The following is a 24,288-nucleotide window of genomic DNA, read 5'->3' as shown; positions in this document are numbered from 1 at the left end:
CCACCCCATGTGAAGCACCTTTGCATAGGTTCCTGGGGGGTAATAATGTACCATAGGATTGGATTGGAATCTTAGATAGCATGCAGATGACAAATTTACCCCCAAATCTGCAGCTGTGGGTACTAAAACTCCTCCTTTACACTTGGCGGGACGAGGCAGTAATTGTGCTGCCCTGAGGAACTCGTCGCAGAGTAGTTCCCTGGAAAGGAAACAAACAGTGTGTGGTCCAGATTAATCTTGGGTGGTGATGAGGGTTCTATAACAGAAGCTTAAACTGATGGATGTCCAAGGGGATTTATACTTTTGTGTCTTTTGGCCACAATAACTTTGCTAAGACCTTCTGAAGGGAAGGTAGGCAGCTACCAGGGGTCAACATTCCTCCTGCCTTCCCCCAAAAGGGTAAAGTATGCTGCAAGAAATATTGCCAGTACCCCAGCGCAGAAGTTTTGCAGATGTTGACTTTTTTATATCCGTTTTTGTCCAGGATTCCAAGCCTGAACTTATAACAGCCATTGAGGATTGTGAATATACTTTTATATGGTTCACGGCTGCTGCGTGTCCTCTGAAAACCAACGTGCACAACAATTGCACAGTATCCAACCCTCTTACAGGTAAGCCTTTGACACACACATGGGCCTGGTCGGGGTAGCTGTAACCGGAATCAACCTCTAATCGTTCTTCCATGGGAGAGAGCAATAGTGGACTTAGGACTCTCAAATAACCATCTTGGGAGATCCCAGGCTAATTTGAAGGGAGCAGCCTCATACACCCTAGTGATAGTTACTTGTTCTTGCTCATGTCCATTGGTGGAACATAGAAAGCTGCCTTATACTGAGGCAGGCAGGCTGCCCATCCAGCTCAGTATTGTCAACACTGGCTGGCAGCAGCTCTCTAGGGTTTCAGATGGACTTTTCCCAGCCCCACCTGAATATGCTAAGGGTTATGCCTGGGATTGAGCCATGTAAAGCAAGAGCCCTTCCCTAACTCCTGGATCTTGCAGGTATATGTCATTCCTATTGTATCACAAGGAGTGCACCCATAAAATGCAAGCGGAAGGTTGCACTGGGGCTACAGTGCGATTGTACAGGATACAGCTATTCTGTGGAAGAAAAATGATGCCCAAATACCCACCGATAGGACAGAAGGTTATATGAAACAGAACACACAAATACTTCTGTGAGGGCAAACAACATAAGCTACCAATAATGTCACATTTATTTGTGGATTGGCTGTAATCGAAGGAGAGTGGTTGCTACCTCATTTTATGGGCCGCTTCACACGCAACACTGGGTAAACCTCCCTTTAGTGTGTATGCATGCACACACACAGCAAGGTGCCGCAACCAATCACATATCTCTGGTGCATGTACCTGTATGGGTCATGTGCCTGTTCGTATTCCTAAGTGTATGTCTAAGTACACAAGAGTGCTGCTTTATCAGATCAAAGGCCCATATGGTGCAGCATCCTGCTTGACCGTGCCCAGCTAGGGGCCCACAAGGATACCCAATAGCAGCATTCACCCAATTTGTGTTTCCCCACAACTGGTATTCTAATCCTAGAGGTAATACATAGTCAGAAGGACAATTTCCTCCATGAACTCCTCTAATCCCCTATGAAAGCAATCTGAGTTGATGGTCATCTTGTGATTTAAAGCATCACCAAGGTCTACTCCTTGGGTAAACAAAAATCTCAATTGCTCTCTGCAGGGAAGCTAAAAAGCTAAATTATCCTCTCCCCCCTCCCTTTTCTTGCAGGCCATCTCTTTGACCTTAATTCTTTAAAGAGGCAGGATGGTTATACTGTCCCTGATGACAGGAACCAGAGAATATTGCGACTGAGTGTGTGTGATGAAGCCAGAGGTCCATGTGGCAGCGGAGTTGGTAAGCCTGGACATATCAGCAATGTGTTCAGTGGAGCTCATGGAAGTTCTGTGGAGATCTCATGAAACTGTCCCTGTACTTATAACCAGGCTAAATCCAACCAGCAATTCTACTACTTTAATTGGAAATAGCTTTTACCCTGTACTGCTCTCCTTCCTGCCTACCCTGTGTACCAGTGCCACCTCTAATGTGACTGGCCGTCCATGCATATGGGTATAAGATTCTTGATCAGATTGCACACTTCATCTGGCATGTCAACTGGGATTTGGGCCTATACAGACTGGGATTTTGCGGGCACACTTGAATGGCTGTTGCCATTGTTGGTAGGATGGAAATGCTGGGTGCATAGAGGAGGAAGTGCAGGATCATGCCCTGCAGCATGTGGGAAGTGGCCCAGTGAATCATCTAATCTCACCTAATTAAAAATGCTAACATTGAATTCTATTATTTTCTTGCACAAACTAGATGTAGGTCACAGTTCTTCCCATTTTATAAATTGGGAACTGAGCTTGAGCGCAAGTGACTGTGTTAAGGCTGCCCAGTGAGTCAACGAACAATTTTAACCCAGTGTTCTAAGAACGAGTGCTTTTCACACCCTCCTTTTTCTGAGCGAAGTACTCAAAGTTCTCAACTACTTGGTGTAACTAATGTAATCCCTCTCAGTTCTGTTGAAATATAATAGCCCAGGGAGTGGATTGCGCAGCTGCTTAACTCAAGCTTCCTTCCGTCATAACCCACCCATTGCACTTCTAAACTTGTTAATAGGTGTCTGTGTCACTGGTGGCCATCAGCAACCAGTCAGTGCTGGAAGACTGACCAAAGCATTAACTTATGAAGATGGAGTTTTGAAACTTAGCTACAGCGGAGGAGAGTCCTGCCCTGCAAATCCTGACCTGAAGTATACAAGCTATTTCAGTTTTGTGTGCAGGCCTGATGCTGGGCCAGGTAGCCAGCCCTTCCTTGTCTCCTTCGATGAGGCGGCATGTGCCTATTATTTCTCTTGGCATACGGCTTTAGCTTGTGAAGAAGAGAGTCCGGTAAGTGAATTGGCAGTTTCATCAAGCTCCTGTTACCTAAAATGTCAAAGTAACAACAATGCCCGCAAGCAATATTTTTAAGTTGGAAAAGGCACAGGTTTAAATGCTCCAGTTTCAGATGTTGGTTTTGTGTGTTTTTGAGGAAGCAATACAAAATTCTCAGATCCATAAAATTTGTGGTATCTTGTTCTTTTTTGTTGAAGGGGGTAGCTGGTGGCTTTTTGATTTTGTTTTGTTTAGGAATAGATGTGTTCTGTTTAGGTAACAGTAGAACAGAGGCAGTATAATTGTGTTGCCAGATGAGAAGTTGAAAGTCCTGCCAAATAATGCAATTATTGCCAATAACTCTGGTACAGTGCAGGCATAATTCTACATTTGATTAAGGAAACAGTAGATATCCACAGGATATCTGGAACGGAATTCATATTAAACTTAACCAAATCAATAATGGTCAGTCACAACCCCCCTCCACCCCAGGCATGGAGGGCAGAGCAAATTTGGATGCAAGGGAGTAGGAAAGAGGGGGTGAAGGAGTTCACAGTCCCACAGTGCAGTTCCTTGACACTGGGTAGCATTATGTCAATTCCAGAGCTCCGTGTTGTGAGTAACAGTCAAGAGAAGCAGAATCCCAACGGTAGGTCAATGGAGACCTCTTTTTCCATTGCAATTAATATATCACTGTGTGGTGGACAACTTAGCAGTGCTCTCAAAGCATCAGCAACTGCTGTGAAGCAGCCTCTCAAGAATGGAGAGGCTAATCAGGGCCTTTGGCTGTTACTGCCTTGCCCAATAAATAAACTGCAAAGTTGATCTTCTTGTGCCTATGGCTCAGCCCAGGGACATGTGTCATTTCACTGGTGTTTGCTTTCAATCAAATGTATCTAGGACCAAGACAGAAGTGACCTCTGCTGGAGAAGTACAAAGAGACTGAAGGGGGATTCAGGGTGGGATGGGATCAGATTGAGCGCATGATCAAATGAACACATTGGCTTGCAGTGCAGTAGAGGAGGGGGGAGCACTAAGAAAAGAACAGACCCCGATAAATTAGATTTCGTTTTTGCTTGTTGACATTTGGGGAATAGTAGCTGCAAGTGCTGATTTGTGGAACTTCCTCCCACTGCAAACAGGTGGAATGCTCAGTTACAAATGGCAGCACAGTAATTGACCTCTCTCCTTTGATACATCGGACGGGCTCCTATGAGGCATTTGATGAGACGTTCGATGATTCCTCTGACCTTACTCCAGATTTCTATATAAATATTTGCCGCCCGTTGAATTCCATCAAAGATGTCAACTGCCCACCTGGAGCAGCTGTCTGCATGGTTCCTGTTACTGGTCCCCCTATAGTAAGTTATCCCTATGTATCAAACAATCCTCTTTAGCAAATATGTTAGTGTTTTCGTAATTCATAACCAGTATGTTGGCTTATGGTTAATTGAGGGTCGCCTCTCTCTGGACAAGTCACTGATTCTGCATGGTGACTATTGTTATAACTGCATGTGGTCTGAACCACTGAGGAAAGAGGGATGTCTTTGTACATTCTTCCTTCTCCCACCCTCACAATGGGGGGGGGCACTGTCTGGGGGGGGGGGCTGCTTACCAAATCATGGTCTGTATCCAAAGTGCATAACTTTCTACTTGTACTCAAGGCTTTGGGGCTATTTTTAAAGCGACAGATCCACACATCTCATGGCAAACCTATTTCAAGACGAAATACAGTGGTACCTCGGGTTACATACGCTTCAGGTTACATACGCTTCAGGTTACAGACTCCTCTAACTCAGAAATATTACCTTGGGTTAAGAACTTTGCTTCAGGATGAGAACAGAAATTGTGCTCTGGCGGCGCAGCGGCAGCGGGAGGCCCCATTAGCTAAAGTGGTGCTTCAGGTTAAGAACAGTTTCAGATTAAGAATGGACCTCTGGAACAAATTAAGTACTTAACCTGAGGTACCACTGTATGTGTTACAAAATCAATTTGTGATGTGGTCTGTGGGAGAGTGTGGTGTCTCCTTTCAAAGGAAAAAAATGCTATAAAAATTAGGAAAACGGGCAGCATTGAATTGTATTACAGCCCAAACAATGTGGTGATCTTATTTTGTGGAAAGTCTGAAATAAGATGTGGAAATGTTTTTATTTTGCCAGATTGTTTTATAATGATCAACTTTCTTTTGGATGCTGTCCTAAGGCTGCAGTTGAAATTCTGGCAGGGCCTAACAGAGTGGTGGGCCCACAGCCCTGCTGCTCACACCAACCAGGTGGGGTTGGTGGGGGCAAGCAAATATAGTGGGACCTCGGCAAGCTCAGTGCCTTCCTCTCCCACCAAGCCAACCTCTTGGGGCTTTGCATGGGCTGCTGCTAGTGGAGCACCTTCTGGTGGCGCTTCCTCCTGCTTGCCTGATCAGTGAGCAGAATGGGGAACTTTGTGCCTAAGGAGCAATGCTGGCATCACTCTGCAGGCTGTAGCCAGCAGAGACTGGCAGGGCCAGGTGCAGGGACATTAAAGGGCCAGGTGCAGGGACCTGCTCAACTCAAATCCCCCCCCCCCAGCCTGACACAAAGGAGCTTTGGATTCTAGGGCCATGTGCGGAAGCCTCAGAGAGTTGTACTAGTTCTGTTGCCTTTTTGCGGTACCAAAATGCAGACTTCTTGGTCCTAACTGTCTTTCTAAAGTTGCTTGTGCTCTTTGCAGAAAGATAGGACAACCATGAGTAATACATTAAATTAGCCACCTGGCCTCTCATATAAAGAGGGACACTCTTATAGCTGTTCTGTATGTCATGCGGGATGAGGTGGTGGAATTCTGGGCTGTTTCCCTTCAGGCTGCAGGTAGGGGAAGTGTGTTGTTGAATGGCCCACTGTTAAGTGAAAGCTCCATTTACTTAATAAATTGGTACATCTGTAAGAATGTTTAAATTAACTTCTCTGTGTTACTAGTTTTTTCAATGTGAGGCTGCCTTCAACAATCCAGTACCCTGCCTTTAATCTACCATCATTGTACAACCCAAGAACACTGCCGCCTTGTTCCACATTACTTGTGAAGCTGCTCTTGCAGTTTTCAGTGTTCATTGCCATTCCCCATGTGAAATGGAATCCTCTCTTGGTTTTTTGTGCATCTTGTCTTGGTGCTCGCTGGCACTACTGGAAAATCATGCCAGTGCTTCGTGTGAAAGTGTCACAACCAAGTTAATTTGTTGTGTTTTCTCGTTTAGGATATCGGTCGTATTACTGCGCCTCCCAAGCTCAACCCTGCAACACATGAAGTTTACATTGCTTTTAACAGTAGCACTCCTTGTCTGGAAGATAAAAGTCTCAAGTATTCTTCTCTCATTGTGTTCCATTGCAGCAGAGGGACAAATCTGGTAATGGTCATCTTATTTTGCGTACTGCCAAGCCTGAATCAAGGGTGGTGGTGGGGAAGAGAATAATCTTTGGGGGGAAAGGTCAAAAGTGAATTGAGTGAAGGATGATTAAATCTGTTCCAAATGCTAATTTGCAAAGTGCCACAAGAGCCCGTAGTGCATCTGCTGCAGAGATTTTCAAAGTGCAATACACTCATGTCCCACAGAAACTCAAAACTCAGTACTAACATCTTCCTTGATATGAGGCGAGAAATACTTATTTTGCTTCTGACCATCTTTGACCCTCAACTCACCCAAATAATACTTCTGATGAACTCTTAACCATAGAAGATGCTAGTTATTTCTAAACTCTATAACTAGGTCACCATTGCAGAGTTTGAATGTAGACTTGAATTCTGAAAACAGGAAGCTTATATAACATGTTGCTCTTCCAAAATCCAGGTGTCCAAAGCTTTTTGTAGTCCAATTTTTTGTTGAGCAATGGGCAATAGGAAGGGCATGAAAGTTTAGGGTGGGGGTTAAGGAATGGAGTAGCTGCTACTGGAGAAGGGCAGGGAGATGTGCAAGGCATTGCCAGTTTTCTTGGGATGTGGAAGGTATTGAGTATTTGCTAGATTTTCTTCACAAGATCTTGAATGGAAAGTTGGGATTCTTAGAATCCGTGTTTGTGGGGGGGGGGCTTAGAAGGTTCCATGCTTGCATATGAAGTACATGCAGTCAGAATACCTGACCTTTAATGTCTTATTTACATCTCTGTGTACGCTTGAAAATGTTGCAAGCCTTGGCAGATGTGTGCTGTTAGCTTCAAAGGCTGTTCCTGCTTTTTTAAAATGTCTTGATGATTCTAATGTGAATTTAATGAGGGATGCTGACAGCAAATTACGCAGACAGCAGGAACACTGTGTCCATAATGTTCTATCAAGCCCCGCATCACAGAGGTAAATTCTTCTGCTTAATGGGTCTAAGTCTGAGCATAAGTGCATGGCATGTTTCCACTTTAAAATAGATAGAAAATCAAACAGTTTAAAAAGTGATTCTCCGTGTAGACAGCACAAACCTTGGGGGAGAAAGGGCATTTGTATTCTGCCTCATTGGCACAAGAGTTTCTGCAGGATGAGATTTCTAGGCTACTCAGTTATCCTGTGAACCTTAATCACATGGGGGAGAGTTGATTTATCCACTCACTCCTGCAGAGTCCATCGCTGATGCCTCCCATATCACCTCTGGCTTCTTGCACTACCAGAGTACATGGGAAGCATCTGTTTGGGTTACATAAGAAGGGACCTCAGAAGTCAGAGCCATTGTCTAAAACACCATAAGGGGGTAGTGGTGGAGAGGAATAATGGTGGCAGAGCAGCTTTTTATTAGCTACCTACAACCTTACCCAGTACTTGTCCAGATGAAGAAATGAATATATTCCTTATAACAGACTGAATGCAATGGGATTAATTTCACTGGCAGCGTTTGCACATTATAGTGGCTTACCGTGAACACACAGCTGCCTCTGGCATGCGCAGGAGCCAAGCCTAAACAATTTTCTGTTTTCTCTTGTTTGTGTTTTGGTGACAGGGAAAGCCAAAAATGATAGGGCAGTCCACCTGCGAATACATATTCGAATGGAGCACTCCAGTTGTTTGCCCTGATAAAGTGGACATCTCGGGCTGCTCGGTGGCTGATGAGCAGCTGCACTACACTTTCAACCTATCCAGACTTTCTGCAAAGCCTTACCAGGTGATGTGCTGCAAACTTTAGGTGCTGTGGGCAATGAGGGAGCTGGATGCTTTGAACTGGAACCTTGTTTCTATCATGGTGGGGGGAAAGGGGTTGGTTCAAGCTTTGTGCTAAGCGATGGATCATAGCTCAGCGGCAGGGCATGTGTTTTACATGTGTCAGGTCCCAGGTTTAATCCTCAGCATCTCCAGCTCAGTTGCCATATGCCAGCTTTGGTTATTCCCCTTCCCCAAAAGTATCCAGTTGTTCTGCTGCGAACTCCACTGCATTTGTCACTTGATTTGCCCCCATCTCCTTTGGGGGAGGGGAGGTGTAACTTGCATCTATTCGGTTCTGAAGGCTTTTGAAAGTTCAAGCGATGGTGTTTCGTGGGGTGTTTCCCTAGGTGATCTCACAGTGTGGACTAATTATACAATTCTTCTAGAATGGAAACTCTGGTTGGAATATTCAGGGGTTTTTTCAGGGGAAGACCCAAAACTTTTTGTAAACAATGGTTACATGGAACAATAGGGTTATTTGGGGGAGACTGACTTAAGTTAGTATTTGAGTGGTTCCAGTAGTATTTATTTTTGAAGCATGCCTCTGTTGGTGGGGGACACATGTGGGAGAGGGCTGTTGCGTCCATGTCCTGATTTTTGGCTTCCCAAAGGCCTCTGGTTCACCAGCATGAGTTCAGGATGCTTGGCTAAGTGGACCTGTTGTTCTGATTCTGCAGGGCTCTTGTGCTCTTGAAGTTTTACTGCTTGTTGAAATTGAGACCACCATCTGTTTACAAGCAGCAGCCAAAGTAAACATTTCCCATGGCAGCCTTCACGGTGCTCCTTCTTGTTTTCTCTCTTAAGCAACTAGACAAACTAAGATGACAGTAACACTGTGCTCTGTTTCTGCTCCCAGTCTTCTGGACGTCAGCATATTGGAGACATGTTTAACATTTTTCATTTACTCTTATTTGCACTTTAACAATGGTGTTTGCCCATACAGATCTCTGCTGGGTCCAAGAATTACCACCTAGGGGTGTGTTCTGGTGCTGCTGGTGTGCCCCAAGGAAAGTGCAAAGATGCAGCAGTGTGCCTGGTCTCGGGCAACAGTGCCGTCTCCTTTGGCAACAGAAATGAAAGGAAAATGGACTACCGGCATCAAGATGAAGCTGTCATTTTGCAGTATACAGGTGGTGATGAGTGCCCTCCAGGTAAGGCCTTCTAAACTAGCAAGAGTCTTTACTTCTGAGAAGGCTTTTAAGCCCACACCCATGTGGTAGTTAGACTTGACCAGCTTCTAAGCCAAAGGGTAACTCAAAGCAACATTATTTCCGTAGCTCATTCACCCTCGCAGCAGCTCTCTGCAAGAAGGAGGTTCTCATTTTTGAGTGAGAGGTAACTTAGCCGAGGCTAAGCAGACTATAGTAGCCCTGGGTACTTTCCCATGGGAAATTTTGAAATGGAGCTTCTGCAAAAAGCGCAAAGTTGTGACCCTCCTGGGACAGCTTCCTGTTTCTTGTCTGATTTGTATCAATGCTAAGACAAGGAAGGTGGGCAAAACCCACCAGATCTGCATATCTTTCTAAGGCTGAAACTCTATTTGTGCCTGCTTGTTGTAGTCTTGAACCTCATATTTCTGGCAAATTCAAAATCATGTATAATAATAATAATTTATAATTTATACCCCGCCCATCTGAATGGGTTTCCCCTGCCACTCTGGGCATCTCCCAACAGAATATTAAAAACACGATAAAACATCAAACATTAAAAACTTCCCTAAACAGGGCTGCCTTCAAATGTCTTCTAAAAGTCAGATAGTTGTTTATTTCCTTGACATCTAATGGGAGGGCGTTCCACAGGGCGGGTGCCACTACCGAGAAGGCCCTCTGCCTGGTTCCCTGTAACTTGGCTTCTTGCAGTGAGGGAACCGCCAGAAGGCCCTTGGAGCTGGACCTCAGTGTCTGGGCTGAACAATGAGTGGTGATTGTTCCTTCCTCCATATGTGTGGATTAAACACGCACAGTTTATATTGGGAAAAATAATAATTGAAAGGAATTAGCATGACAGCTGTGAAATAATTGCAGTTTTGTCACAGTTAACAGCAGTCTCCCCCATGAAGTTAGCAGTCACAATTGCATAACTAGTCATTGTGGATCAATGGGTTATCTGATAAAGTTAATACCTGGGAGCAAATCCATTGAAATGAATGGACTTGTGTTCATCTTGCCAGTCAATGTCAGTGGGTCTACTCTGAGTAGCTAATATGGGATCCAAGCCATTGCCTTCAATTACGAGTGGCAGTGGCTACCAGTGTGCTTGTCTGCAGGAATTGCCTGCTTATGAAAGGTGCAGCCTGTGGCTCTCTCTGTGTGTATTGATATTTCCTTTCACTTGCAGTGACTGATCTGGACGAGCTTTGTGTCTTCCCTTTCCAATACAATGGTAAGACGTACGACACATGCGTTCAGGAGGGACGAGAGCGGCCATGGTGTGCCACTACAAATAACTTTGGAAGAGACAAAAAATGGGGTTTCTGTGTCAACGGTAAGCAAGCGTTGGAAAAATGCTCCTGCAGTTTGGGGCAGGTTCAGATGGAACAAGTTGGTAGCTAGGGGTAGAGCAGCAACCACAGGAAAGAAAAGCAACAAACACTGTGGTCTGCAGCCTGCACAGTACTTCTGCACACATTTTAGAAACTCTGCAAACAACCAGATGTTTTGCTCTGAGTTAGGGTGAATGCTGATAGTGAATATTTCTGTTAACCCATGGCCCTCTCCCAATCGACACCAGGAGTCATTTGCATAGAGCATTAGATTAGCCTATTGATGAATGACCAACTTGATTTTGAGTTGGAAAAGATATGCAGTGCTCATGCAATTTGCCCATGTGCAAGACAAGATGCGCAGTAAAGGTTGTCATAGAACAGGTCATCAGAGTTAGCACCTTTGTGTAGTGTCAGGGATGGACAGTAACAAATAGTGTGTGTTCCTCCCCGTAATCGTTTGTTTCAGGATGTACTGAAACATTTTTTGGAAATTTTATTCATCTATTTATTTCTATTAAATATCTATCCCGCCTTTCTTCCAAGGAGCTCAAGGTGACAAAAAGTTCTCCCCTCCCCTCCCCTCCTCCTCTTATCCTGTCAATAACTCTATGTGGTAGAGGTTAGGCTTAGAGATGGGGACTGGCCCAAGGTCACAGTTTCATGGCTGAGGGGTAGTTGAACCCTGGCCTGTCCGGATACTAGTCCAGCACTCTTTAACAACTACACCACACTGGTGCTCAAATTTTAATATGAGGCTGTAATCCAAAGCTTGCACGTTAACACCGCCAAAATCAGAAGGATTTACTTTGGAGAAGATGCATTTAGAATGAGAATATTAAAGTGAAATATACAATTTTTCTTTCAGAAAGATAGCATGTAGATCAAACAAAATTCACGATGCTGCTTTTGTGTTTCCCTCTCTGGTATCGCTAATGGTTGTCCTAGATTTCTTAATTCCACCACCCTCTTGCAGAGCGTCAGTGTTCAGCACTCAACCATTAATTTAGCCTAGCTTACCTCCATACTTACAGACCTGTAAATCACCTGTGATGAGTTTTATTTCCAGGTATCTGGGCAGGAAAGCTGTTGGCAATGGAGAGAATTAGTCTCCTCTCCAGCCACTAGAGTGCTACAAATGATCCCTCTTTGTGAACTAACAACTTTTGTAGGCTTACTTAGGGTTGCCTTGTTTTAGTTTTGGCCAAAGTTGTCAAGCTTTTTAAGGTTGTTGTTTTTTTGTTGTTTTTTGGGGTTTTTTTGCAAAACCTGGAGTATAATGGTGCCAGCTATGCTCCCTGTGCTTGCAAATATTTCTCAAATGCTACATGGTTGCAACCCGTGTACTGTGGTGGGACGGTGGTCAGAATTTGGGTGTGGATTTACAATTGCTTATGATGGTGAAACCTTTGCTTGTGTCTTGCAGGAAATGGCCGCCGGGAATCAACTATTATTTTCAAGTGTGATGACAACGCTGATGATGGGAGCCCTCAACTACTGAGTGAGACAAATGGCTGCGCAGTGACATTTGAATGGAAGACGCAAGTTGTGTGTCCGCCCAGGAAAATGGAGTGCAAGTTTATTCAGAAGCACAAAACTTACGATTTGAGAGTGCTTTCCTCCCTCACGGGATCTTGGATCTTTGCTGACAAGACCAGCTCGTGAGTCTCTTTTACAGTTCTAATGGAAACCATATTCCTAGTACATTTTTATTTGAAGGATAGGACAGCCACCTTACAAATGTTGGTGTTAACTTTTGAAGACAAGAGGCTGCCAGTGTCACACAGAAGCAGTTGGGACTGTGCTTAACTGGTTTTGCACTCTTGTGTCTTTTGATCTCATTTCTTTGAGAGTGCATGAGGAGTTTGTATCTTAAGGTAACAATGGGAAGGTATACCAGTAGAAAAGAGGCGCGGTGTTGCTACTTGGCAGTGCCCAGTGTCACTGGAATACTGGGCTTCCTATGATTCCAGAAGCTGCCAAACAGGAAAAGGTTCAGGACAGAACTATTGAGGTTTATAGAAGACTTAAAAGGTAACTAGTACAAGGGGAATGGAAAGGCTTGGTCCACTTAACGTAGAAGAAGAGATGAAGACATGAGATGGCGGTAGTCCCCAAATGATTAAAAGAGAAATGGAGAACACTACTGTGACACACAATACCAAAATTGTGAAAGATACTAGCAAATAGACCAATTACCGTATTTTCCCATGTATAAGACTAGATTTTCCCCTTTAAAAAATGTCAAAAATTAGGGGGCGTCTTATACTCTGGGCCACCCCACCCCCATTTTCTTAAATCTGAGTCCCCCCAAATAGGGGTCATCTTATACATGGGGGCACCTTATAGACAGGAAAAATACAGTAATTCAGTTTACACAATTTATGCAGGTTGCCGCATTCAGTTTTTCTTGGTGCAGAATTTAAATGTTTTAGCCTAAAGTACACATAGCTATGGTAAATATGCAGTCATATACTAGGCTGATCTATTACTTGTTTTCTTTTCCTCCTCCGTTTAAAGTTACTACATGAATCTCTGTCAAAGAGTCCACGAAGGACCCACAGGTTGCCCAGAACGAGCAAGTGTTTGCCGGAGAAGTCAGAACGGGGCTGTACAGGTTCTGGGATTAGTACATACTCAGCAACTAAATGTAACAGGTATGTACCTAAATACAGTGCATGTTTTTTTTGTTGTTTTTTTTTAAAAAAGGGCAACTGAAGTAAATATTTTAATGGAAAATGTGTCTGTTTACATTTATTACTCTAAACTGCTGAAATCTATATTATACTTAATAATCACATTGAAAGAAATGTCACTAATGTAAGGTCAAGATGGGGTGGGGGTGGCTGGCTGGCATGATTTTAAAATGTTAGTTCATTTTTGGTTGCAAAGCATTCGTTGTGTTTTTGTGTTGCTTCCAAAAAACACTGTATCTTGCATTTTAATTAACAAGAACGTGGTGTTTCTGTTTCAGATGATAGAATCCTTGTCAGTTACTCCAACGGCCATGAGTGTCCACAGAGGAACAAAAAAGCAACCACCGTGATAGAACTGAAATGTGGAAAAACAGTTGGCATGCCAAGGTTTAATAGGTAAAGTGTAAAGAGTAACTGGCTTCTGTAGTGTAGTTGAGGGCCTCTTGAATGTTACTGTGATTAATGGTTACACCTCAGATATGTTGGTAGTGCCTGCAGTGTTCCTTGAATTGACAGGGAGGGGAGAGAGACTTGCCACCTTTTTCCACCACACATTCATAAGATTGGGATCCAAGGCTAATTGGCACTGTGACCACATCCTCACTGTTATTCTGCTTCAACAGGCATAGCTTATCCTCAGAGAATCCTCAGAAATGTAGTTTGCTAAAGACGCAGAGAGTTGTTAGACGGCCCCTATTCCTCTCACAGACCTGCAGTTCCCAGTGTGGCTTATCAGTCACTCTTCCCTAGGAGCTCTGGGAACTGTGAGGAGAAGATGGGGGTCTCCTAACAGCTCTCAGCACCCTTGGCAAAATCCAGTTCCCAGGATTTTGGAGGCGGAGGCCGTGAATATTAAAGTAGCCTGTCTTAAAGGACTTGCAACTGGGTGGAGTTTTTGACCTTGGTATTTTCAGAGTGACCAGTAGCCTTAGCTGCAAGTTTTGCCACAAAACAGCATAAACGGAATAATATTTGTGCTTTTGGCATGAATAGAAGTTGAATTTGGTTGACCTGTAACAACCTGAGGAAGAAAGAAACGAAGCAGTATTTAGATACATAAATCCTGCAATGTTTGAATTACAGCATATTATCACTTAATCAGCTCATTCTGCATTACATCCCCTTTTCCTTTGTTCAAACACAACAGTGTCCCACAGGCATGAGTTGAAGTAAAAATGTAACTAAGTAACAGTGCCAGCTTTATGTTGGCTCAAGAGTCTTCTCCGGGCCTTGATATGTGGCACATTCTGTGTCTCTACATGGATTAGCGGGTGGTTCCTCTCCAGGTGTTAGTTTTTCTCCATTGAGTTCAGCCCTCTCCCACGCATCTTCCTTGGCGTACTTGGCAAGGCCTCTCTCTCACAATCACACTCTGCTCTGCCAGGGCTAAGAAACAGAGGCAGTTCTTGTTTACTTTTCCTGAGTCATTTTCTTCTTATTAAGGGTCCTGACACAAGCTAAAACTTGCCCCTTGGGCTCAGCAGACAGTTACTGCCTCAGGTTGTCTGTTAGCAACTTGGTGGGGATGGAATTTTAATTGTATAAGCAACACCACCAACCACTAGGAGGTGCTGTTCCATGTCATTAGTGCTTACCTAAGGCTCCATGTTTTCCTTGTTCTGTCTTGTCTGTCACGTAGTCTTGGAAATGTTCCTATAAAGAGCAGTTCTTTATTGGAGACTTCTGCTGCCAGTTTTACTGCCAGATCTCTAATAAAGCCTTCAGGCAAGAGGGAGTTGGGAACCTCCTTTTAGCAGCTCCCCATCAGCATTATTTAGATTTATGCACTCCTGGTGTCTGTGAGCTTTCCTGTATATCTTTACAAACTTCTTTCTGCAGTGCTGAGTGTCAGAAGCATTGTTCTTACTTGAATCTTGGGATACTATTATGCAATTTGGCCCCGCTGAATAGCTGAGGGCTGTAGAATGCATACATAAATATGACATGCCACTTATATTTCCAGATCCTCTTCGGAGCCTCCTTTTGCAAAGCTATTTCTCTTTTCTATCCCAGTTCTCTCTCTCTTTTTATTTCTAAAAGACAGTGTACATGCAACTGCATTCGCTCCCAGTCTTGATGCTGGTAATCTCTTTTTGTTCCTTCCTGGTCAAGTGTAATTTTATTCAACTCCGTGGTGTTGATGGTCTTAAAATGTGTGCGTTCTGTGTTTCAAGCTGGAAGATGTTTCTATGGGACACTGGCACTAGACTGAGGTGCAGCAGTTTTGTTCTTTTGTTGATAACCAAGTTTTTCTGGAAGAGTGTATGATGTCCATGCAGGGATTGTGGTAGGGAGGAACGGTGTCATGAGTTGCTGTCTACTGAAGAGAGTTATTATCAAGTGAGCAGCTGCTGGAGTCCAATGGTTCTCATACTTCTTGTGTGGATAGCTTAATTCCTGGGTCTCCTGGTGGGCTGCTTACCTATTTCCCTTTCACTTACATTATCAGAACCAATTCCATGTTACAAAAATCACAGGCCTTAGGCTGCTAAGAAGGGCCAGTTTAACTGGTGATTTTCTAGGGCAAAATTAGAGCACACCAGTGCTAATTAAGATAATCACAGACTCAGAGCTAGAGCCTTGTCAGCCTGAATGATAATCTGGTGCTGATCAAAATGGCCTCACTGTCGATCAGAGCAATTAAATCAAGTTTAGAGCCTAGAACAGGTATTTCCAGCTGTTCCACAACTTGCTTGTGAGCCACAGATTACTCTTTTAGATATTCTGCTGTAGAACATGTGGATGATAGGTGGATACAACTGGTGTGATTTCCAAGTTTAGATGTATTCATAGAAACGTGCTAAAGGGAGCATTTATAAACTTGAAATGAAACACTTGAATGTAGACAGTCACAGATATGCAGCAAATAACAAATAAGTCTTAGCTGTTCCCTCTGCATCACGTGGCCTCTACCATCATGTCATTTATGCTTATTGCTGGTAAACCTTTTCCTTGCTTCTCAATATTTCCTGTTAGGATTGATGAAGAAAACTGTGCCTACTACATCACATGGGAAACTCGGGCTGCTTGCGCTGTGAAACCCCAGGAAGTAACAATGAAGAATGGCACAATCATAAATCCAGTGACAGGGAAGAATTTCAGTCTAGGCAATATATATTACAAGTAAGTATACTCTCCTGATGTAAAAGAAGTGGTAGAAAAGGCAGGGGTACAAAAATTCCAGCCACTCAGTCACTGCTTCAGATGTTCTTGGAGGCAACCAAATAAGATTAGTGCATATTGTAGAGTAGTATCAAGTAACAACACAAGATAACACAATATACTTAGAAGAATAGCCTACTTGGAAGAGTCATGATAAGCTGGAGATGTGCTGTGCTGGTCTCCTTATTAAATGGAACTGAACTTGAAATATGAACTTGGATTAACAATCAAGTGAGAAGAGGTGCTTAAGCTGACTAATGCATACTGAATATTTTGTTTGTTTGTTTGTTTGTTTGTTAACTCTGATTATATTTGTTCCCTGTGTCTTTTAAAAACCATGAATCTACTCTGTTTCAGATTATACAATGCTTCCGGTGATATAAGAGCAAATGGTGACACCTACATTTATGAAATTCAGCTTTCTGCCATCACTGGTTCAAAGCACCATGAATGCTCTGGAGCCAACATATGTCAAGTTAAAACATCAGATACCCATTTTAGGAAAATTGGATCTTCTAACAAGGCTAAATATCATGTTCAGGGCAAGTACCTATTGCTTCTAATATTAACTTACTGGGTTACAGCAAACATGCTTAGCAATATGTCTTGGTAATGCAACATCTGTTGAGAAAAATTCATTAAGAACTGGAAAGCATAGATCAAACATTAGTTTAGCCCAATGAACTCCCTTATTTTTTTCCCCCTAATCCAAATAGCTGCAACAAATCTTTACACTGTCCTCTCTTTAAGGGGTCTAGAATATGAATAGGTAAATTGTAATTTCTTAGGAACTTTGAATCCTTCCTCTCTCTTTTTTGTAGATGGTGATTTGGATGTCGTGTTCTCCTCAGAGTCCCAATGTGGGAGAGACAAAACAAAATTTGCATCTTCAACCATTTTCTTCCACTGCAGCCAGCAGGCCAAGGAAGGCATCCCTCGATTCCTTCATGAGTCATCAGATTGCCAGTACTTGTTTACCTGGTACACCTCGGCAGTCTGTCCCTTGGTGTAAGTGAGAATACCGAAACCTGTCACTGTTTACCCTATGGGATAACATAGAGGGGTTGTACATTACTAAAAGCCATGTTGGAATCTTGTGTAACACCTAATAACCACACAGAGTGGCAGCCATAGTAATTCTGCAGTCATAGTTATGTGGGTTAGATAGCACCTACCTTTTTTAAAGGGGTGTCGTGATTGGCAAATGGATCCCACGTAAAGACAAATCTTGAGTCTCCCTAGTGTGTGTATATTAAAAACAGATTTAGAATCCACTGATTAAACTGCTTATTCTGGATGCCTCTAGCTTTTCCTAATATAACAGCTTATTTTTTAAAATTTAAGGCATTTGTGTACTGCTATTTATAAACATTCCAGGGTGGTACACAATACTAATGAAATCTAAAACAATAAAAGACTGAAACTCAATAAAGTAATAAAATAAAAATAAAACTAGTAAGCCTTGAAGTTCTTTAAAAATCACAGGCAGAATCCTGAATTGGGTTTGAAAGCAAAAAGAACACTCGTGTAAGAAGATAACCTTTTGGATACAGGCCCCTCCCTCTCAATACTGCTTCTTTTTATTGCCTGCAGAAGCTCCGAGCCAACAAACAACGAAACATTTGTAGAAGAAATTTATAAAGGCCTTTCAGGAAGAAGCCAAGCGGTTGGTGCCATACTGAGTTTGCTCCTTGTGGTCCTTACAGCATGCCTAGTTATCCTGTTACTTCATAAAAAGGAAAGACGGTAAGGAGGAGGGATGGATTGGGGTTCCAGTTCTGCAATAACGTCCTGGTCCTCACCCCCATGCAATTTTTTTGTGAGTGCCATGCATTCAGAACAACGGATTCGGTCTTTGCAAATCCACCCAGGGGCTATGTTGATCACTTCTAATCCATTGGCAGCACACAACCAGCAACAGGAGCACCAGGCTGCAGGTTTGATCCTCATAAGGGACAGCTGCATCTTCCTGCATTGCAGGTGGTTGGACTAGGTGACCCTCAGGCTTGCTTCCAACTCTGATTCTATGATCTCCGCTTTGGGATACTTCAACTCTCCTTAGGGAACCTTGTGTCCAGAAGCACCCATGGCTACATGCTTCATTGCTGAAACTCCTAAGCACTAGTACAATGGTCATTCTCCCATTCCTGCCTTCATGCTTTCTACTGTGACCAATCCACTCCCTCCCTCCCCCCTTCATCAAGTTGCCTTCCTCTATTCCCCAAGTTGCTCCTCAAAATTGACTTTTTCAGCAGACCACCAGGCTTCTCTTCCTCTCACCTGCCAACATCCTGTTAAATCCTTTAACAACTGAAGAGGGATGGTGTGCAGGGGAAGTATGCAAGGGGAAGTATGAAAGGGTTAGTGGGTGCTCTTGCTCTGAGCAAGCTCCTTCTAGTGCACCCTTCCACATAAAATATTGCATGTTTTCTTTTTAAGATGGCAGAAATGTGAGTTACCAGTGTGATGGGAAGACTGGGGAACCTATGGCCCTCCAGATGTTGCTGGACCTGTTGGCCCTGCTGGCTAGGGTTGATCCAAGTCCAACAATGGCTGGAAGGCCACAGGTTGCCCATCCCTTCTGTAGAAGCTGAGGTTGGGCTAAGCCAGCAGTTAATAATAGAAGTGAATGAAGTAGTGAATTTGTAAGTGGCATTTTACGCAAAGTATGTAATGTTAATGTTTGCTATTTTGTAGAGAGACCATGAAGCAAAAGATAGCCAACTGCTGTCGGAGAACATCTAATGTTTCCTATAAGTATACAAAGGTAATTGTTTCTCTGTGTGACTCAGAGGGTTTGCTCCATTTGACTATGAATTGTATGCATAGTTGCAAACTCTGCTTAAAATCATACTTGTTTCATGTAATCAGGGGCTACTTGTGATATAATATAAAGTAGATTTACTTAGCAATTGAAGTCCTATAGAATCTCTTTTTTAAAAAAAACTTGATTATTCATAACTTTCAGTTTTTGAGAGTCAGGGTTATCCCCTCCTGTCCTATTCCAGTTTTTGAAGAATCCTATGAAATAATTTCCATATGTCCAGGCTTCATATCTGATTGGTGTGGGGAATACTTAGAACATTGGGCTTTCTAATATAGCTGTGTTAAGGGATTTAAGCCAAATCTCTGAGAATTGAACTTATTTTTCAAGCTAAGTGCAGAAGCTTGGGACCAAGAAAAAAGCATATTGATACAATGAATAGATCCAGCTCCTTTTGGTGTACATAGATTTCCTAAATGATTTCCCATTCCCAATATGAACTTTAGACGACGTAGTTAATAGAAATCCATACGGGGCCTGGGGTGGAGGTGAGGGTGCACTTTGTGGCCAAGAAATAACACCAGGTTAAGTTTGTAGTAATTCCTTAAAAATTGTTGAATAGGAATTGTTTCAGCTATACTTTTATATGTATGTAAGAAGAAATTTGCAGATTGGAAAAGTAAAATGAAATAGTTGGTCATAAGATGATGCCTTGTTCAGTCAGACCTATGGTCCATGTAGCCAAGTATTATCTACTTGACGGGGAGCAGGATCCCAGACCAGAGGCCTTTCCCATCACTTGCTCCTAATATCCTCCCTTGGTTATTGCTCCTAATATCCTCCCTTGGTTATTTTTATAAACTGGAGGTGCCAGGTTGAATTCTCCATGGTTCTTTGCCGCTGAGCTTGTGATCCATTTCCAAGATGAGGTTTATCTTGGGATCCATAGAATGGTTGTGCGAAGACTTTAAAATTCTGTTTGTTAACTGCACCCTCTTGAACATGACAGATAAGCACTGAAGAACTGAACGAGAACGAAATGGAATGGCTCATGGAGGAGGTAGCTGCACCCAACCAGAAGTCAGGAAACGAAGGGCACGAAAACGGCCACATCACCAGCAAAGTAGTTAAGTCGGATGCTCTCACTTCTCTTCATGTGGATGATATGGACAGCGAGGATGAAGTCCTCACAATACCAGAAGTGAAGATCCATTCAGCAAGGGGTGTCCAGTCTAGTAGGCTTCCTCATGACAAGACCCTTAACCTCCCAAGCAGCGATAAGCCTGGCCTGCTCAATGGCAACAAGAATAGCAAAGGCAGCACCGCTTTTGGCCAACGGAAGCTACAGAACTCAGTGAAGACAGCTTCCTTTCATGATGACAGCGATGAGGACCTGTTGAACGTTTAACCTTCATTGTGCCTAATCAAAATTCCATGTGTGTGTGTACATATATATATACATAAAGGTGGGACAAACAAAATACTTCCAACCAAATACGAAGACTTTAGCTGCAGATGCCTTTTGCAAGGGAGTGTTTCAAAGGGAAGGTGGGAGGAGGAAAGAAGGGTCAATCCTAGTTGTTTACAATGGTCTGTTTAGTGATTACTGAATTTCTAGCATCCACCGGAATGAATTGTGGCAATTCTTCTCCTCAGCCAGGATTTGCACTCTCCCCGCTCTGTAGATTGTAGAGGCTTCATAAGGTTTCCAAAAGGTAGGCTCAGATCTGAACGAAGTCCCCTCACCTTCAAGACGAGACTTGCATTTTAACACTCTTATTTTTATTTATTGTTCTCGGTACTCAGGTTCATGAAAATAATAATAAGCAACTTGCTCTTCCTGCAGGCCAGGGTGTTTGTGTTACAGGTTCACCCCATCACATGAAATGGAGATGAGGGGTCCTCTGTATGTTTGCTGGGTTGTTTTGATGTACATTTTGGAGCTGGTCTGTTTAAACTTGCCTGTACATTTGATTTCCCGTATCCTAACTTAAAATGCGTTATGATTTGAAAAGTGTTTTTACTGGAAGGTACAAATCTTCATAGCTTTAGCCTTGAACAGTGGCTGTTCGTTGCATGTTGAGTCTCTTTTGGGGGGGTGGGGTTAGCCAATCACATTAAGTCATTCATCAGTATTTACAAAACTTTTGGTGAAATCACCCAGAGCTCTCCTTTAGCTTTGCTGTTTCTTTCGAAGAGCAGTAAGGAAGGCAGATGTTCACTGTTATAACTCCTCCTAATGTTGTCGTGATGAGAAGAACACTGTACCTCTTTTGAAATGCAATCCTGCTTCAGGGGCTGTAGAAGGCAGGGGGAACCCTGTCCCTTTTGGGAAATGGCCCTTCTGGAAGAGTCTCCTAACCCTACCATATGGAACTAATTTATTCCAAGCCAAGCTATGGAATTTCTAGAACATCAGCTTCACTGCCCTGGGAGATGTATGCCTGCTCAAAGCCACCGGCCAACAGAAGCCTTAATTGCACAGACACAAACTTGAATTTTGGCAGACACTGTGTGTGGACACTGAGAGGCAACAAATGTTTTTTGGGTAATATCACTGAACATCCAGGTCAGTTTTGCCTGCTGGAGCCACTGAAATTAAAGTGTTGTTGGCAACATTGAATGAAGATCTCCCTATAGCTATTGACATCTACTCTGTTTCTGACAGATCTCACGGGCAAAGAGCAAGTTTCTATGGACAATGCACCAGTATTTAACACTGGCTAGAAGCTCTTCCTTGTTTATACCTTTTCCTATTTACACTGGTTTGCTTAAGGTTGGCTTCCACTTAGGAATCTGATTTAATGTAACAAAAAGTGTTCAAATGATTTCAATAAAAGCTAAATTATGTTTCCCAGGAATCTATATAAGGTTAATTTTTCGTAATTTTAAATAACCTTTTAATGGGTCTCAGAACAGAGATGGAGATGTAGAGAACTTTTCTGTACAATTCTGAGTACACATTCTAAAGATCTGCCAGACTACTACCGCAGAAGCAGAATGAATTGTCAAAATCATTAGGAAGAGGGACAGTCCACTTCATTACTTTGAGTGGGCTTGGTTCACGTATTTGACCAGCTGGCCAGCCATGGGAGGCTGACTTCTAAGCACTGGAAACTGCAAGGGGCTCTGGATCACCACTGCATGGTAGAAGTTCCCTTGGTTTTCTCTTTGATGGGATGTATGTTTCCTGTTTCTGAGTTAGAAAATTTCAGTTCTGCTTCACAAAGGATTGGCCAGAATGCTTAGCTCAAGCTAACTTAAAGCCAAGGGTAGTCTGAACATCACTACTGGATGTCTCGGAGTGAACAAAATAGCCTAAAATTGGTGAGCTGGAATGACATTTCAGAAGAATATTGGGTGCTGGTATGTTTTTTTTTCTCAAAAGGAAAGTGCTATATGGTAGAACAACTTTCAGAACTGTACTTTATCCTCTCTTGGAGGCCCTTCTCTGAGCACTCTGCCTTTTCTGGTAGGCAGGTGGCAACCGGATGTCTGCTTGCTCTGGTGGCCCCCAAGTAACAGCACTCCATCACTTGTTTGCCTGTTCCTGTTGTTTAGACACCTGGAGAAGGCCATCCTATTCTATTATGTTTCAATTTCACCTTTTTTTCACCCCTTTTAACAGACCTTGTGTGATAGGTAAGGCAAGAGCGATGATCACTGGCTCAAGGTTACCCAGTGATCTTTCTGGCCAAGTGGGACTAACCACTACACACACTACCTTAGGCTTTAATCCAGATATGATTTGCCTTTTGTGGTATTTGCTCTTCCTTTTTAAAATGCTTCCATGTCTCTCCAAGCTGCTCTTCTAGACTTCTCCTACTTTTTCTTGGTCCACAAATCTGAAGACCACCCAGATGATTGGCAGTCTCTACTAGTCAAGAAGCTTTACAAAAGAGCATAACCATTTTTTTAGTTTCTGTTTCTCTCTCCACTGTGCCCTAAATCTGCTTCTTTTTTTTTGTCTTCTCTGTTATGTACACTTGCACACGTGTTTACCATGTGTAAAGAGAACTTCATTGAAATGTGCATCACGGTGTCAGTTCAGAGTTGCATACCTGTACAACAAGCATTACCTCCAATGATTACAAGCAGTCACAGGCATTTATCCCTAATACGCAAGTGGTTTAATAGGGTAATAACATAAAAAGTTAGTGCAAGCAAGGGAGTGGTACAGAACTGGACTCAAATTACACTGCTTTATCAGTACACAACATGGCTTCTGTGGTTACCAGCTCAGAATTGCTGACATGTTAGCAATGTATAGATTCAGATTGACCAGTACAGTCAAACTAATTGGCCCAGAGCTATCTGTATTCCTGAAAAACGATGGTAGTAATGGAATATAGGATCAATGAGGTTTGTATGAACTGCATACACTCAAAAAGCACACTGATAACTGAACGCAAGCCAAGATACCAGCATACAAGATTCCAACAGATGCTCTGTGGGGTAGGAATGCTTTTACTCACAGAACAAACAAACAGCCAACCAGAATATATTCCATTCTTTTTGTCACTACTGCTTCACTGCCTAGATGTTTCAAGTGGCCTTTTCCTGGCCAAGAATGACCAGGTTAACTTTCCTTCAATCTCTGTTTTCACAAATTTCCACTCCCCCTTGGGAATATGAACATGACATTTAACTTTATTAGGTCAACTAAAACAAACAAACAAAAAATATTACTCTAATATCTATTATGGAGGAAAGTGAAATACTTTTACTTCTGCCATGAAAGCCCATGGACTATTTTTTCAGACTTAAAATCTACCTGAGATGGGAAGATAGGCCAAAGGGGGCTGAGATGCAGCAATTTTTAGATCCTCAGAAAGAGGGTTTTGGGTACTTGGAGTTTCATTTTGTGTTGTACAACTCACAACACAAATTACAACTTGAAATAGGTAGCATCTCAAAAACAGGTTTTGGGGTTTTTTTAAAGCAAAAACTGATGTAAAGTGAGACTTGAGTTGTATGAACACCACTAATATCTATAAACACAAAATCTAAAAACATAGGAAGTAGCTGCCCTACCAGATCAGACCAGATATTTGTGAGAAGCCCTCATCCTGATATGGTCGCCTCCCTGCCCCCCAATTAGTACACAATTATCCTTGAAGATTCAATGTAAGACATG

The 24,288-nt window shown here is 42.8% G+C and overlaps 1 protein-coding gene across 1 annotated transcript in view; it reads left to right on the top strand.

Moving 5' to 3' along the window:
* The window catches only part of IGF2R (insulin like growth factor 2 receptor), a 65,229-nt gene extending 43,217 nt beyond the window's left edge, over nucleotides 1–22,012 (top strand). Inside the window, exons 32-48 of the mRNA XM_082215154.1 lie at nucleotides 485–611; nucleotides 1,755–1,880; nucleotides 2,646–2,917; nucleotides 4,045–4,263; nucleotides 6,129–6,278; nucleotides 7,848–8,009; nucleotides 8,991–9,198; nucleotides 10,385–10,531; nucleotides 11,956–12,190; nucleotides 13,050–13,186; nucleotides 13,504–13,621; nucleotides 16,202–16,348; nucleotides 16,745–16,929; nucleotides 17,209–17,395; nucleotides 17,981–18,133; nucleotides 19,085–19,154; nucleotides 20,161–22,012. Coding sequence (XP_082071280.1) covers nucleotides 485–611; nucleotides 1,755–1,880; nucleotides 2,646–2,917; nucleotides 4,045–4,263; nucleotides 6,129–6,278; nucleotides 7,848–8,009; nucleotides 8,991–9,198; nucleotides 10,385–10,531; nucleotides 11,956–12,190; nucleotides 13,050–13,186; nucleotides 13,504–13,621; nucleotides 16,202–16,348; nucleotides 16,745–16,929; nucleotides 17,209–17,395; nucleotides 17,981–18,133; nucleotides 19,085–19,154; nucleotides 20,161–20,559 — 3,042 coding nt within the window. The 3' untranslated portion in view covers nucleotides 20,560–22,012. The remainder of the gene's footprint in view (nucleotides 1–484; nucleotides 612–1,754; nucleotides 1,881–2,645; nucleotides 2,918–4,044; nucleotides 4,264–6,128; nucleotides 6,279–7,847; nucleotides 8,010–8,990; nucleotides 9,199–10,384; nucleotides 10,532–11,955; nucleotides 12,191–13,049; nucleotides 13,187–13,503; nucleotides 13,622–16,201; nucleotides 16,349–16,744; nucleotides 16,930–17,208; nucleotides 17,396–17,980; nucleotides 18,134–19,084; nucleotides 19,155–20,160) is intronic.
* The last annotated feature ends 2,276 nt before the right edge of the window (nucleotides 22,013–24,288 follow it).

This window comes from Podarcis vaucheri (genome assembly GCF_965113315.1).
Source record: "Podarcis vaucheri genome assembly, chromosome: 3".
Lineage (NCBI taxonomy): Eukaryota > Metazoa > Chordata > Lepidosauria > Squamata > Lacertidae > Podarcis > Podarcis vaucheri.
The sequence above is the reverse complement of the archived record's forward strand: the minus strand, read 5'-3'. Positions and strand labels throughout refer to the sequence as shown.